This window comes from Acanthopagrus latus, chromosome 9 (assembly GCF_904848185.1).
Source record: "Acanthopagrus latus isolate v.2019 chromosome 9, fAcaLat1.1, whole genome shotgun sequence".
Classification (NCBI taxonomy): Eukaryota; Metazoa; Chordata; class Actinopteri; order Spariformes; family Sparidae; genus Acanthopagrus; species Acanthopagrus latus.
The window spans coordinates 26,166,345-26,181,460 of NC_051047.1; the positions used below are offsets into that span (position 1 = coordinate 26,166,345).

Consider the following 15,116-nt stretch of genomic DNA (forward strand, 5'->3'; position numbering starts at 1 on the left):
GAGGGCTCATTCATTTTCATCACCAACACTTGGTGAGTTAACGTTTTTTGCTGAGAAATATGAGGAAGAGTCGGTAGGACAGTCGGGAGGACTAACAGTTGGCCAGCTGTGTGTGTGTGTGTGTGTGTGTGTGTGTGTGCGTGTGTGTGTGTGTGTGTGTGTGTGTGTGTGTGTGTGTGTGTGTGTGTGTGTGTGTGTGTGTGAAAACAAAACAAGGAATACATAAAAATACAAACAAAAAAGAAAATAAATTAAAAAAAGAATAATGAATAATAACACGAGGTGTGTTGTTTGTGTCTCTTTGAATGAATATGACTGTTCAACATTGTTTCCTTGTGATTAAAACCATTAAACCTCTGTATGATCATTATCAAAGCAAGTCATGTCTGTACTGTTTATTCTTACATAATTGGAAAATCGAATAAATATTAAATAATCCTGTTTTTAAGTATATTTTTTGCCCTTTACAGATAGTACAGCTCAACATATACCCGGAGACAGGATGAGGGAGAGGGAGAGTGACATGCAGCAAAGGGCCCCAGGCTGGGATTCGAACCCCCAAACCCCTGCACATGGGACGCTCGCTCTACCAGCTAAGTTGCACCCCAATATTAAATAATTCTTAACAGCAAAATGTATTTCTTTGTCCTAGCTTGTTGACAATATACACAAAATAGTTATCTCAGATATCACAGTTATATCTATTGTCAAATAAAGAGGTTTTCTTCGATGCTAGTCTGCCTAGAAGGTCAGCATCCTGGAGTCACCTCTTTATTGTTAAAACGTGCCGGTATGCGCACTAGTTTGGTGGGTCTCATCTAGCAAAGCATGTAAATCAGACAATTGAGGTGATGTTGAATGCGTGTTAATGAATATGAAAGAGCAATATGAAAGTATACAGTATACTTTGTTTCAACAATATAAAAAACCTATTAAGGAACAGCTTGGATGCAGGTACTTTTTGTATTGTATTATCCAGGAAAATATTAGTTAAGGCTGAGTATTGGATCAAGACTCATTATTGACAGATACTAAATATTAAAGGACTTGGATTGGGATTGGGGTAAAAAAGATCTGATCACAACATAACTACATTTTAGTGATTTTTAAAATAAAATTCTTACATATTTTGACTTCAATGTGTTGTCTGATGATAAGGGAATTCTGTGGAGGCAAGGCTGTGTAGAATGATGGAGCAATCTTTATTGAAACAGATCTCAAGCCAGCGTCAGACCCAGAAGCAGCCACTTTCTGGCATTCTCAGATCTATGGCAAAAGCAATGCCAAAATGTTTCACCCTCTGCCAATCAGAAATCCTATTGAGCCTTTGATCTTCGGAAATCTACCAAGTACCACACCACCTTTTCTCCCTATGCGGGCCTTTTTAGAGTTCCTTCTCCAGTACATACTGTTATGAACCAGGGCCGAGGGGAAACCCTAGGGCAACATTAGTGTGAGACTCTCCTCTTCCTGTTCCCCAATCACCATCAGCAGCAAGCATTTTAACATAGTTTTATTAGCAAACATATTTCGTCCATAATCACACAAATGCTGGTAGTCTTGGACAGCAGAGGATGAAAGCCCACAGGAACTGGACAGGAGCCGGCCTTTAAATCCTTGTCTTCCGGGCAGGAACCAATCAGCTCCCAGGGACAACCCACAACCACTCAAACACACTTGGCAGCCAATCACACGCACATGCACACACACTCAGAGATATTTGAAATGTATTTTGGATCTTTTTCAATCAACTTCAAAAGTACCAAAAATTCAGTACATATCAATTTTTTATATCAAAAGTTATTCTATCAAAGTTAGTAATCTCAATGTCATTATACAATAATAGAGACTTTTGATTGCTTGCAGAAGAATAAGGTTTTGAAATGTTTGGACACCACTAAGGAAAATTACATTTTTGGACTGAAAATGGGCTGTTTTAAATATTTTGATAATCATTTGTCATTTTGTATCAATCCTGCTTAACAAATGTCAAGAATTGCTGCTGCTCCTACAAAGTACTTAAATGTTATAATTTTTCATTTTTTATATACAATTTCAGGTTTGCACAACTGATTGGACAAGCCCTGTGGTACTTTTGATTTGATCAATACTTAAAGTACATTGTCCTGATTATACTTACATACATGTTCAATGCAAGAGTTTAACTTGTATCCAAGTATTTTTACATAGTTTAGTAAAGGATGTGATTACTTCCTCCTCCACTGCCTGTCCGCCCCACGACTTCCTATAAAAGCAGAGATGCTTCTCTGCTGTGTCAGTGGATCTGCACTCCAGCACTCAGTAGGTTCACTAGTAAATCTCGTCATTATCATATTTAACAAATATGCTGTCACTAGTATATTTTTTGGCATGTGATTAACAAATATGCTGTCTTTTCTACGGTGACCTGAAGATGCTTTCTTTCGACACAATATAGCATATTATGTTATACAACTGCATAAATCTGCATATGTGTAATAATGTGTTCTTATTTTTCTCATATGAATATGGGTGTTGTTTGCATCTGTCATTTCAGAGTTTGGATCTGATCTGAAATTCAAAAATGTTCGGCACTAACATCACAAACTATGGTAAAAAGGCCTTTGTTGTAACTGTCTTTTGTTATTTCATCAGTTTTCACTGTTATTGAAACTCCATCCTGACCCTATTTTATCAAATGTTCTTCACTGAATTTTCACGTTTGTGCAAAGAAAAAGAGAAAACGATGATCCCCCTTATGTTTGACCAGGACATCAAGGAACATACGGATACCAGTGGCCAACCCAAGGATCCAAAGTACCAATGCCAGGAATGCCAACGCCTGGAGGACCAATGCCAGGAAGGCCAACGCCTGGAGGGCCAACGCCAGGAGGACCGATGCCTGTAGGACCGATGCCTGGAGGGCCAACGCCTGGAGGACCAATGCCAGGAGGGCCAATGCCAGGAGGACCAACGCCTGGAGGACCAACGCCAGGAGGACCGATGCCTGTAGGACCGATGCCTGGAGGGCCAATGCCTGGAGGACCAATGCCAGGAGGGCCAATGCCAGGAGGGCCAGTGCCTGGAGGACCAATGCCTGGAGGGCCAACGCCTGGAGGACCAATGCCAGGAGGACCAATGCCTGGAGGGCCAATGCCTGGAGGGTCAACGTCAGGTGGGCCACTGCCAGGAGGGCCAATACCTGGAGGGCCAATGCCAGGAGGACCAATGCCTGGAGGACCAATGCCTGTAGGACCAATGCCAGGAGGGCCAATGCCAGGAGGACCAATGCCTGGAGGGCCAACGCCAGGAGGACCAGTGCCAGGAGGGCCAACGCCAGGAGGGCCGCTGCCAGGAGGGCCAGTACCTGGAGGACCAATGCCAGGAGGACCAATGCCTGGAGGACCAATGCCTGGAGGGCCAATGCCAGGATGGCCAATGCCAGGAGGGCCAATGCCAGGATGGCCAATGCCTGTAGGACCAATGCCAGGAGGGCCGATGCCAGGATGGCCAATGCCTGTAGGACCAATGCCAGGAGGGCCAATGCCTGTAGGACCAATGCCAGGAGGGCCAATGCCTGTAGGACCAATGCCAGGAGGGCCAATGCCAGGATGGCCAATGCCTGTAGGACCAATGCCAGGAGGGCCAATGCCTGTAGGACCAATGCCAGGAGGGCCAATGCCAGGATGGCCAATGCCTGTAGGACCAATGCCAGGAGGGCCAATGCCAGGATGGCCAATGCCTGTAGGATCAATGCCAGGAGGACCAATGCCAGGATGGCCAATGCCTGGAGGACCAATGGATTTGGGGGTCTTGATGTAATAAGGGTCCTGAGCAGTAAAGGTAAGATCCAGTTGATTTATCCATAAATAGACAATGCAAATCACTAAATGTCTACCATATCATCAAAGTAAATACTGAGCATCATTCCACTGACAATTGGTAACAGTTACATTTAAGTCTCATTAATTTCATATATGTAAAAAAAAACTAGTAAGCTAGTAAAATATCATTTGAAACAGTTTATTCCATCCTATTTTTTTTATTTTTTTTTTACATTTATTTCATTTCCCAGTCAGGCAATACATTTGTCAGTTGTCAGTTTATTAAATACACCAACTAGCTAATGCAGTCTAATAGAGGAGCCCTGCCATGAATCCTCCCTTAATGAAGGTTATAATGTTCAGTTTTTGGTGAAATTTTATTAGTAGACTAAATAACATGTTTTTAGTAAATTGAACATCATTGTTTGTCTCTGTTGTCGTTCTCCAGCAGCTCCTGCAGCAGCGCCTCTGAACAGATAACGATGTCTGAATGGGAGGAGAAACAATACCATTTTCCTCTGGACACTTTCATCCTGCTTCTTTTAATGAAAATAATCAGTTAATTTAACCGTCTAACTTTTAAATCTTGTGTCTTGTGCAACATACTGTGCTTTTTAAAAAATAGACACAATTGTTCCCTTGTGATTTGCAACATTAAACTGCTTTCTGTTCATCATAAAAAAAACATCAATGCTCTGTCTCTTTGTTGTCATTAATCCCCAAATGGAATCTGGGTTACATCAGAGTTTCTCTTTCCAGAATAGAAATGTAACAATATAATGAAATTATAAGAAAATGAAAATTAGTGAACATAATAAATTGGAGTATACACAATTAGAAATTTGGAGAAGGAGTAGATTTAAGGTAATTTAAATGCAATACAAAGCCTAACAAAATATTTGAAAAACATATATTTCTATTATTTTTCTTAGAAATAAAGGCTATCCCATGCAAAACAAAAAAAAAATGCCATGGAACACAATAAACCATCTCACACAATGGCGTGGTGTATTTTGACTATTCTGTGCCTTTTCCTGAGGTTTCTTGTGTCTTTTTTTTCCCCTGTTAAAGGTTTTTTTTTTAATTATTATGTGAAATTGCTCATCACTCAAATTGAGAGTGTAAGAACAGAGCATATCATTCACTGTACAGACTGTAAAGGCCATTGAGGCAATGTGATTGTGATTATGGTCTTTAGACCATAATCTTAAATAAGATTGATTTGATTTGACACAATATAGAGCCCTGAGTGAAACCAAATACTTTCCTTGATGTACAATATCCTAATAGAAAATTGGTTTTAGCGTTTTAGATGACATGTGATGGTCCGTCTTACCCATGTGAACCTGTCAGAAAGTAATAAGAAGGTGACTTACTTACTTTACTCTATATGTTGTACATAAAATAGTGGCATTAGAGATATTATTATTTTGGTCAGTGAGAACATGTCCTCATTTTTTAAAGCAAAGTACTTGTTTTAACCTTTTATTAACAGACTAATTGACATGTTTTTAGTGACTGAATGTCAAGATTTGTCTCTGCTGTTGCCCTCCAGCAGCTCCTGCAGCAGCCAGCTTGACAAGACAGAGATGTTTTAAATAGGAGGAAAAACAAGAGAGGTTTCCACATGAAAACCTTCATCCTGCTCCCTTTAATGAAAATAATCAGTTGATCTGATCACCTAAATTTCAAAGCATGTTTTTGTACGACTGTACTCTTTAAATGAATATGACTGTTCAACATTGTTCCCTTGTGATTAACACCATTAAACCTCTTTATGTATCATCAAAGCAAGTCATGTCTGTCTTGTTTATTTTTACATCATCAGCAAAAATATTCTCATCAATTAAATATTAAATAATACTTAAAACAAAATGTATGTCCTTGTCCTAGCTTGTTAACAATATACATTTAAATATTTACCTCACATATCACAGTTATATCTGTTGGTAAATAAGACATTTCTTTTTTTCCCGTCCATTTTGAAACTATAGTTTAAATCCACATATGCTGATGCTCCACATGCTCAACTAGACAAAAGAAGCCCAGCTGATGCTTCTTTAATCAGTTAATTAACTGTTTTCAAGGTTTTCTAATAATTAATCAGATTTTAAGATGACATACTTGGATTAGCTAATACAATGTGCCATTGGACCATTGGGGTGATGGTTGCTGAAAATTATATTATGTATAGATGTGAAGACATACTGCTAAAAAGAAACCATTTCCAGATAAACGTCTCGTGACATTTTGCACATTATTAATGTCTTGTTATATCTTTGATGAATTTAATGGTATTTTAATAGAAAAAGGATTTCTAAGTGACCCAAAATCCAGCAGTTCTACCTCACAGCTATCTCTATAGATATATTGATAAATGAACATTATTGTATGTGAATTGTATTCAGTATTAATGACAATGGGTAAATGTTTTGGGGGTTTTTTGGACAATGAAAATGAAAAAAAATTGATGAAACAAAAGCTAATTTAATATTTATAACATCATTCAAGTTGTTACCTGATTTGATCTAGAGACATGTAAAGAAGTTCAGGTCATTGTTAGGACTCATTGTTACTCAACCTGTAAATATGGAAAAAGGGGAACAAATATTAACGTGACATTTCTGTCTCCTTTCAACATTCAGAGGGTGGTAAACTTTCTACTTTTCACTCTGGATATGTAGCAATCTTATGGTCATTTCAATAGAAAAGGGAGAGAGGCTTATAACACAGTGCTTCCCTGGTACTGTAAAAAGAGGATGCTGCGTTTATTGTGAAATGTGATGTTTAATATTAAGACTGTGCAATTTCTTGGCAATTTGACTCTTAACCCAACGACAGCTGACATTATGACAGATTAAACCTGTAACCTGAGCAGCAGTGCAGGATCTGAGGCACTTCCAGAAGGCGCCTTAAAACTGTATGATAATCTGCTACTATCAAAGGTGCTCAGTTAATGTGTTTTATAAGTTTTATGAAATGTGTAAAAGAATTTTAACCCAAGAATCTTAAAATCTCAACTCCTTCCTAAACATTTACAGCTAGAAAAAATTGTATTCTATTATTCTTAGTGGGTGTTTCTTCAATACATGTACATTATTGTTTTTTGCTTAAGCAATTCTTTAATTTAGAAAAATGATTCCTCTCAAAAAATCATCGATGTCCCATGATGTCTTTATCAGGGTGACAGAGTTGGCAGAGCATAACATTGCTCATCAGCACCCTGCACCAACTCAACAAAGCTCCAGGCTCTTATTTCATTGTCCACTAATTCTGTCTCTTGAATGATTTAAGTGGAGTTAAAAGTCTGGTCCTGAGAAATGTTTTAAGATGATAGACTCCCAATTGAAAGTTGACTGCAAAGACTTGACTCCAAAAAGACTTGAATAAACTCACTGAATACTTGAAATGTGGTGATGGTTTTTACGTCTTGGGGCTAGCTGATTAGCGTGCTCACTTATTTATACAGGGGCGGCTGTAGCTCAGCGGGTAGAGCAGGTCGACTAGTGATCGGAAGGTCACTGGTTCCAATCCCAGCTCCGGGCAGGGCTGAGCTGCATGCCGAAGTGTCCTTGAGCAAGATACTGAACCCCACATTGCTCACTAGTGAGGGCCCTGCGATGAGCTGGTGACTTATCCAGGGAGTACCCTGCCTTCGCCCTGAGACAAGGCTGGGATTGGCTCCAGCAGCAACACCCTGCAACCCCATGGAAAGGGATAAGCGGTTCGGACAATGACATGACATGACATGACTTATTTATACACACTATATTGCCAAAAGTATTCGCTCACTGATACTGACTCGCATATGAATTTAAGTGACATCCCATTCTTAATCCGTAGGGTTTCATATGATGTTGGTCCACCGTTTGCAGCTACACAGCTTCAACTCTTCTGGGAAGGCTTTCCACAAGCTTTAGGAGTGTGTTTATGGGAATTTTTGACTATTCTTCCAGAAGCGCATTTGTGAGGTCACACACTGATGTTGGACGGGAAGGCCTGGCTCTCAGTCTCTGCGCTAATTCATCCCAAAGGTGTTCTGTTGGGTTGAGGTCAGGACTCTATGCAGGACAGTCAAGTTCATCCACACTAAACTCTCTCATCCATGTCTTTATGGACCTTGCTTTGTGCACTGGTGCACAGTCATGTTGGAACCGGATGGTGCCATCCCCGAACTGTCCCCACAAAGTTGGGAACATGGAATTGTCCAACATCTCTTGGTATGCTGAAGCATTCAGAGTTCCTTTCACTGGAACTAAGGGGCCAAGCCAAGTTCCTGAAAAATAACCCCACACCATAATCCCCCCTCCACCAAACTTGGATGCAGCTGCTTGGCCATGGAAATCTATTCCATGGAGCTCTCTACGCACTGTTCTTGAGCTAATCTGAAGGCCACATGAAGTTTGGAAGTCTGTAGCCACTGACTCTGCAGAAAGTTGCCGACCTCTGCGCACTATTCGCCTCAAAACCTGCTGACCCCGCTCCGTCATTTTACGTGGCCCACCACTTCGTGGCTGAGTTGCTGTCGTTCCCAATCGCTTCCACTTTGTTATAATACCACTGACGGATGACTGTGGAATATTTAGGAGCGGGGAAATGTCACGACTGGACTTGTTGCACAGGTGGCATCCTATCACAGTACCACGCTGGAATAAAATCCTAACATATTTTAACTTTAATGGTTTCTGAAGTTTGAGTAGTACAAACAAGAAGAAAGGAAGAAGAAATAAAAGGTTCTGCATTTTGCGAGTGTTACAACACAGGTATCGACAGATTCATACTCCCAACACTATACTCCCACTGGCAGCAAATAGACTTGAGAAACAGTGAAAGATCATCAGAGTTCAAGTCAGTGCCAGCAGTTCAAGTAAATGATGATAAATAATAATAATAATGAGTTCAAGTCGGTGACACCAACACTTTTGTTCATATTTCTAATTTCTTGATATTCAAGCGTATAAGTAGTGAATATACTTTTCTTACAATTAGCACCTTTAAGTAAACTGAACATGTTTGAGTTTTTGCGTGTTTTGGTTTATGATACATCATCACAGGCTGAGAGAAATGAAGAGATATTTGAAAAGTATTTGGGAAATCTGATTGTCATTATAACGCTAATAGAGACTTTTGCTTGCTTGCAGAGGAGGGGTTTTGAAATGTTGGGACACAACTGAGGAAAGTAACACTTTTGGTCAGAAATTTAATTGGCTATTTTAAATATTTTGATAATTATTTGTCATTTTGTATCTATCCAGCTTTACAAATGTAAAGAACTGCTACAGTATTTTTTTTTTTTTTTTTTTTGTATATACATTTTCAGGTTTGTACAATTAGTTGGACAACACATGTAGTACTTGAGGAATAACATTTTAAAAGTGTTTAGACACAACCAAGGCAAGGAACAGTTTTCGTGCATAGACAGTCTGAAAATTAATTTGTTATTTAAAAAATTTTTTGACAAGCATTTTTCATTCTTTATGTATCCAGCTTGGCACAATTGGTTGGACATCACATGTAATACTTTTACTTTTATACTTTAAGGACATTACCTGAATATACTCTCATACATTACATACGTTAATTGTAGGAGTCTGACTTGTAACAGAGTATTTTTACAGGGGTGTACTGGTACATTTACTGAAGTAAAGGATGTGATTACTTCCTCCTCCACTGCCTGTCCGCCCCATGGCTTCCTATAAAAGCAGAGCTGCTTCACTGCTGTGTCAGTGGATCTGCACTCCAGCACTCAGTAGGTTCACTAGTAAATCTCTTGTCATTATCATATTTAACAAATATGCTGTCTTTTCCACAGTGAACTGAAGACGCTTTCTGTAGCATTTTATGTTATACAACTGCATAAATCTGCATATGTGTAATAATGTGCTCTTATTTTTCTCATGTTTGCATCTGTTGTTTCAGGGTTTGGATCTGATCTGAAATTCAAAAATGTTCGGCCAGGGCATCACTAACTTCGGTAAAAAAAATTTAAAAAAACTGTTGTTGTAACTGTCTTTTGTTGTTTCATCAGTTTTCGCTGTTACTTTAACTCCATCCTGACCCTGTTTGTCAAATGTTCTTCATGAATTTTCAAGTTTGTGCAAAGAAAAAGAGAAAACAATGATCCCCCTTATGTTTGAGTAGGAACTCAAGGAACATGGGGATCCCAGTGGCAATACCCAGGAGGGCCAATGCCAGTGGGAATGCCTGGAGGGCCAATGCCTGGGGGAATGCCTGGAGGGCCAATGCCTGGGGGAATGCCTGGAGGGCCAATGCCTGGGGGAATGCCTGGAGGGCCAATGCCTGGGGGAATGCCTGGAGGGCCAATGCCTGGGGGAATGCCTGGAGGGCCAATGCCTGGGGGAATGCCTGGAGGGCCAATGCCTGGGGGAATGCCTGGAGGGCCAACGCCTGGGGGAATGCCTGGAGGGCCAATGCCTGGGGGAATGCCTGGGGGAATGCCTGGAGGAATGCCTGGGGGACCAAGGGGTTGGGGGTGTTGATCTCACTAGGGTCCTGACCAGTAAAGGTAAGATCCAGTTGATTTATCCATAAATGTACAATGCAAATCATTAAATATGTATCATGCCAAAGTCAATACTGAGCGTCATTCCACTGACAATCGATAAGAGTCACATCTAAGTCACTTTAATTTAATGTATGTGATAAATCAAACTAGTGAGCTAATAAAACATCATTTCAAACAGTTTATTCTGTCCTCTTTTTACATTTATTTCTTTTTTCAGTTAGGCAGTACACGAAGTTGTCAGTTTATTAAATCCACCAGCTAAAGCTAATGCAATCTAATAGAAGAGCCCCACCATGAATCCTCCCTTAATAAAGGTTATAGTGTTCAGTTTTTGGTGAAGTTTTATTAGTTGACTAAATTATACGTTTTTAGTAAATTGTTTGTCTCTGTTGTCGTTCTCCAGCAGCTCCTGCAGCAGCGCCTCTGAAAAGATAAAGATGTCTGAATGGGAGGAGAAACAATCCCATTTTCCTCCGGACACTTTCATCCTGTTTCTTTCAATGAATATAATCAGTTAATTAACCATCTAACGTTTAAATCCTGTGTCTCATGCAACATACTATGCTTTTTATGAATTACACAGTGATTATAATTGTTCCCTTGTGATTTACAACATTAAATGCTTTCTGCTCATCATTTAAGCAACAGTGCCTTGTCTCTTTATTCTCTGTTTTATTTGATCTCATTGGCATTAAGTTTAACAATCAATTTAACATTCAAATTATTCATAAAACAAAAGTAATTTGCTGTTTTTAGCTTCTTTAGAATGACAATTTGGTGTTTTTATCCGTTTATCTGTTTCGATTACTAGTGGTTGAACAAAACCAGAAATTTCCTGACATCATCTTGGAATCAACTTGCAAAGGGCATTGTAACGTTTCTCTGACATTTCATGGCCTTGACAGCTACTCAGTTAATCAAAAAAGTGACTGATTATTTGATCATAAATTAATGATTATGTTTTGAAATTCTGTCATATTCTTAGAAAAAAATCTACATTTGTCCTTGGGAACTTAACACACAGCAAAAAAATTAAACTGAGCCAGTAAAGAAAAATAGATTATCAAGGCCTCTCATCTGGTAGTTTCAAAAAGCAATATTTATCTTTTACACCTGACCTGAATGTACTGAACATGGCGCCCCTTGGTGAGGTGATCTGGTGAGGTCACAGATATCAGGGGTGGTCAGACAATGTTAACAAGTACGTGAATACCTGAAGTATTGCAACAGTAAGAGCACATTAACATTACATTCATGGATAAATGTAATGCTATCAAACCAATCTCCACAAGAGGAGGTTAGGTATAAATGTGTGTCATCGGCGTATCTATAAAAAATGAAGCCAACACTGTTTACCCCTAAAAGCATCTGAAAAATACATAAGAGGCGGTTGCTGAAATTTACATCCACCTGTTTTACACTCAGGTAGCCTACCACATATATGAAACACAAAGACTATTGAACAAGATTGTTGTTGTATTTACAGTTTTGGCCCTAACTGAGATAAAGATTATCTTCTTTTTGGATGGTGGTTTGAAAACGGTGGTTTGACATTTTAAAAAAAAAACAACTAGTTATTGCAGAATTTCAATACATTCCAACTAATGCTAAAATGAATGAAGCCAATTTATAACACAAAATGTCCCCCTTAACAGAGAAACATTTATTTTTCTAAAACTGCAGATTTAAGCAGTATTGAACTCTAAAATGCCATGTTTTGTAGGGATAAACTGCATTCCACTGTAGAAAAGAGTAGAAACAACCCAGTGCCAATTATCAGGGGCAGAAGCTGAACTCCAATAAAAAAAATGTAAAAAAACAAAAACAAAACTCTTTTAGGTTTTAAAATATACATTTAAGATGTTGTTACAGTTAATGATTATTCATATATGTTTTTGTTGTCTTGTGGCACCAGATAAACAACAATATTGGACTAGAGTAAGTCGTACCATATAGGTTGACATTGTCTGGTTTTGTTTTCTGTCAAAATATATCAGTGACACCATCCACTCCAAGATATGTGTCTCTTACACTCCAAATATTTGAAAATATCTTGGCACTATTTACTGGTGTTATCAACACTGTCACTGTGTCAATATCACACCCAAACCTGACCCAACACAGTGACCCAAACCATCTCTGTCTCCACTTCATTTATTACACAAGTATTTTATTCAAAGCCGTACAGTCAGTGAAAACTCAAAATCTATTGTGTGATTGTGTGATGTGATTCTTGAGTCAAGGATGAAGAATTCTGGGTTGTAACTTCCTCCTCCTCTTTCTTCTTCTGTTGAGGAGTCCTCATACATCAGAGTCACTGGAGCAGGGGCTGCTGGAGGACTGCAGAGAATATGAAGATGAAAGAACAAAACAGTCAGTCAATCATGACTAGAGCTGTCAAGTGAGTACACATACCACATATCCTCTGTAGGAAGCATTTAGAAATATCTTAATGCAAATGGATTTTGGAAGATGGGTGAATCACTGAATAAATAGACAATATAAACTTTAAAAGGAAGTGATATTTCAGGCTTACGACAGATGTTGCTGAGCACTGTGTTCCTGTCAGCAGTTCCATCTGGTGATTATTTTTTGACATTTTAATAATATATTTCTGGGACTTTTCCTGACAGTGTTGATAAGCCACACTGTTCATCACATCTAAGTATTCAATTATTCAAATTGCTACAAGAAGAGGCTGAAAATCTTAACATTTGTGAAACTGGAATTATGTAACTTACTTAAAGTTTAACAAAAAAACAAAAACCAACATATGTCAATAAATTTTCTGTCAGTTGACAAAGGGATTAATGACTGATCATTTCAGCTGTACTTTAACACACTGTTGGGTCGATTTACTTGCTCTAACAACACGTTTTAGAAGCTCTTAAAATACTTTCTAAAATCTTAATTTGCCAGTAGAAGTCAGATAAATGTATGGCTGAGTAAAATGTAGAAATGCTTCATGTTTCTTTATATTGTCAATGAATTCATCACTGTTGAATCTTACCCCGCTGCACTCCGTCCCCTTCTTGTGACACTTGGTGTGCTTGTGGCCGAGCTGGTGCTTGTGCTTGTATTTTGGTTTATCTTCCTGTTTAATTTCACCAGCAGGACCGCTGCCACCACGCTGGTCATGGCCACTGAGCTTTCCACTGCCACCGGTCTCTTCACTGCCTCCAGTCTTTCCACTGCCACTGGTCTCTTCACTGCCTCCAATCTTTCCATTGTCACGAGTCTGTTCACTTTCACCAGTCTGTCTGCTGCCACCAGTTTGTCCGCTACCCCCAGTCTGTCCACTGCCACCACTCTGTCCACTGCCACCAGTTTGTCCACTGCCCCCAGTCTGTCCACTGCCACCAGTTTGTCCACTGCCACCAATCTGTCCACTGCCACCAGTTTGTCCACTACCTCCAATCTGTCCACTGCCACCAGTTTGTCCACTGCCTCCAAAGTATCCACTGCCACCGGTCTGTCCACAGCCACCATAGTATCCAAAGCCACCAAAGGGGCCAATGCCACCAAAGAGGCCAACACCACCAAAGGGGCCAATGCCACCAAAGGGGCCAACGCTACCAGTCTGCCTATAACCACTAAAGTATCCACTACCACCAGTCGGTCCACTGCCACCGAACTGTCCACTACCACCAAAGTGTCCACTACCACCAGCCCATCCACTACCACCAAAGATTCCACTGCCACCAGTCTGTCCATTGCCACCAGTCTGTCCACTACCACCAAAGATTCCACTGCCACTGGTCTGTCCACTACCACCAAACATTCCACTTCCACCAGTCTGTCCACTGCCACCGCTCTGTCCACTACCACCAAAGATTCCACTGCCACTGGTCTGTCCACTACCACCAAACATTCCACTTCCACCAGTCTGTCCACTGCCACCGCTCTGTCCACTACCACCAAAGATTCCACTGCCACTGGTCTGTCCACTACCACCAAACATTCCACTTCCACCAGTCTGTCCACTGCCACTGGTCTGTCCACTACCACCAAACATTCCACTGCCACTGGTCTGTCCACTACCACCAAAGATTCCACTTCCACCAGTCTGTCCACTTCCACCAGTCTGTCCACTACCATCAATTTGACCACTACCACCAGTCTGTCCACTGCCACCAGTCTGTCCACTACCACCAAACTGTCCACTGCCACCAGTCCATCCAGTACCACTAAACCAAGGACCAAAGTTCCATCCATACCCCCAGTTAGGTCCTTGTCCATACCACCCAAAAGATGGGGCTACAGCAGGACCACAAACAGGTGGACAACAGGACTGTGTATAAGAGGTTTTGCATTGTTCCATCCATGGTGGACATTGAGGATATCCTCCTTGCACTGTCTGAGGATAACAGCCAAAGGGAAGATACTGGTGACCTATTTAAACAAAAGAGATGAGGCTCACGTTTTTCTTTTGTGGTTTGTATAAAACATGATATACATTTTTGATAATTCAATTTCAAAAGACAGTTTGCATAGTGTTTTAGTATAAGTTAACAAAAGACAGCTACAACAAGTGATTTCTTTACCTCTGTTGGTGATGTTAAAGCCGAACATTGCAGAATATCCGAACACATGTGAACTCTGAAATGAAAGAAGCCACTTGATTACACATATATCCTGTTTTTATATGAGAAAAGAAATAATTTTTTCAATAAAAGTGAGTTAAGCAGTTTTAAAAACGTGCTAAATTATTGAAAAAGAAAGCATTTGCAGTCCACTGTAGACAGTGTGTTTTGTTAAATGTAGAAAACCAGTTGGTGAACTTACTG

General features: G+C 40.0%; 2 protein-coding genes and 1 long non-coding RNA gene across 3 annotated transcripts; 2 read left to right on the forward strand and 1 right to left on the reverse strand.

Annotated features, from left to right (window-relative positions):
* Window positions 1–59: 59 nt before the first annotated feature.
* On the forward strand, window positions 60–4,494 carry LOC119026184 (foot protein 1 variant 1-like). Its single transcript, XM_037110349.1, has 3 exons — window positions 60–73; window positions 2,750–3,822; window positions 4,252–4,494. Exons 1-3 carry the CDS (start codon window positions 60–62, stop codon window positions 4,281–4,283), a joined length of 1,119 nt encoding a protein of 372 aa, XP_036966244.1. The 3' UTR covers window positions 4,284–4,494.
* A 4,924-nt stretch (window positions 4,495–9,418) lies between these two features.
* On the forward strand, window positions 9,419–10,970 carry LOC119025858. The gene is made up of 4 exons (XR_005076941.1): window positions 9,419–9,552; window positions 9,723–9,777; window positions 9,945–10,329; window positions 10,733–10,970. It is a non-coding gene; the product is annotated as an uncharacterized LOC119025858 (long non-coding RNA).
* A 1,508-nt stretch (window positions 10,971–12,478) lies between these two features.
* On the reverse strand, window positions 12,479–14,699 carry LOC119025952. Its single transcript, XM_037109983.1, has 2 exons — window positions 13,340–14,699; window positions 12,479–12,669 (listed from the first exon to the last, which is right to left on the reverse strand). Exons 1-2 carry the CDS (start codon window positions 14,566–14,568, stop codon window positions 12,504–12,506), a joined length of 1,395 nt encoding a protein of 464 aa, XP_036965878.1. The 5' UTR covers window positions 14,569–14,699; the 3' UTR covers window positions 12,479–12,503.
* Between the last annotated feature and the right edge of the window lie 417 nt (window positions 14,700–15,116).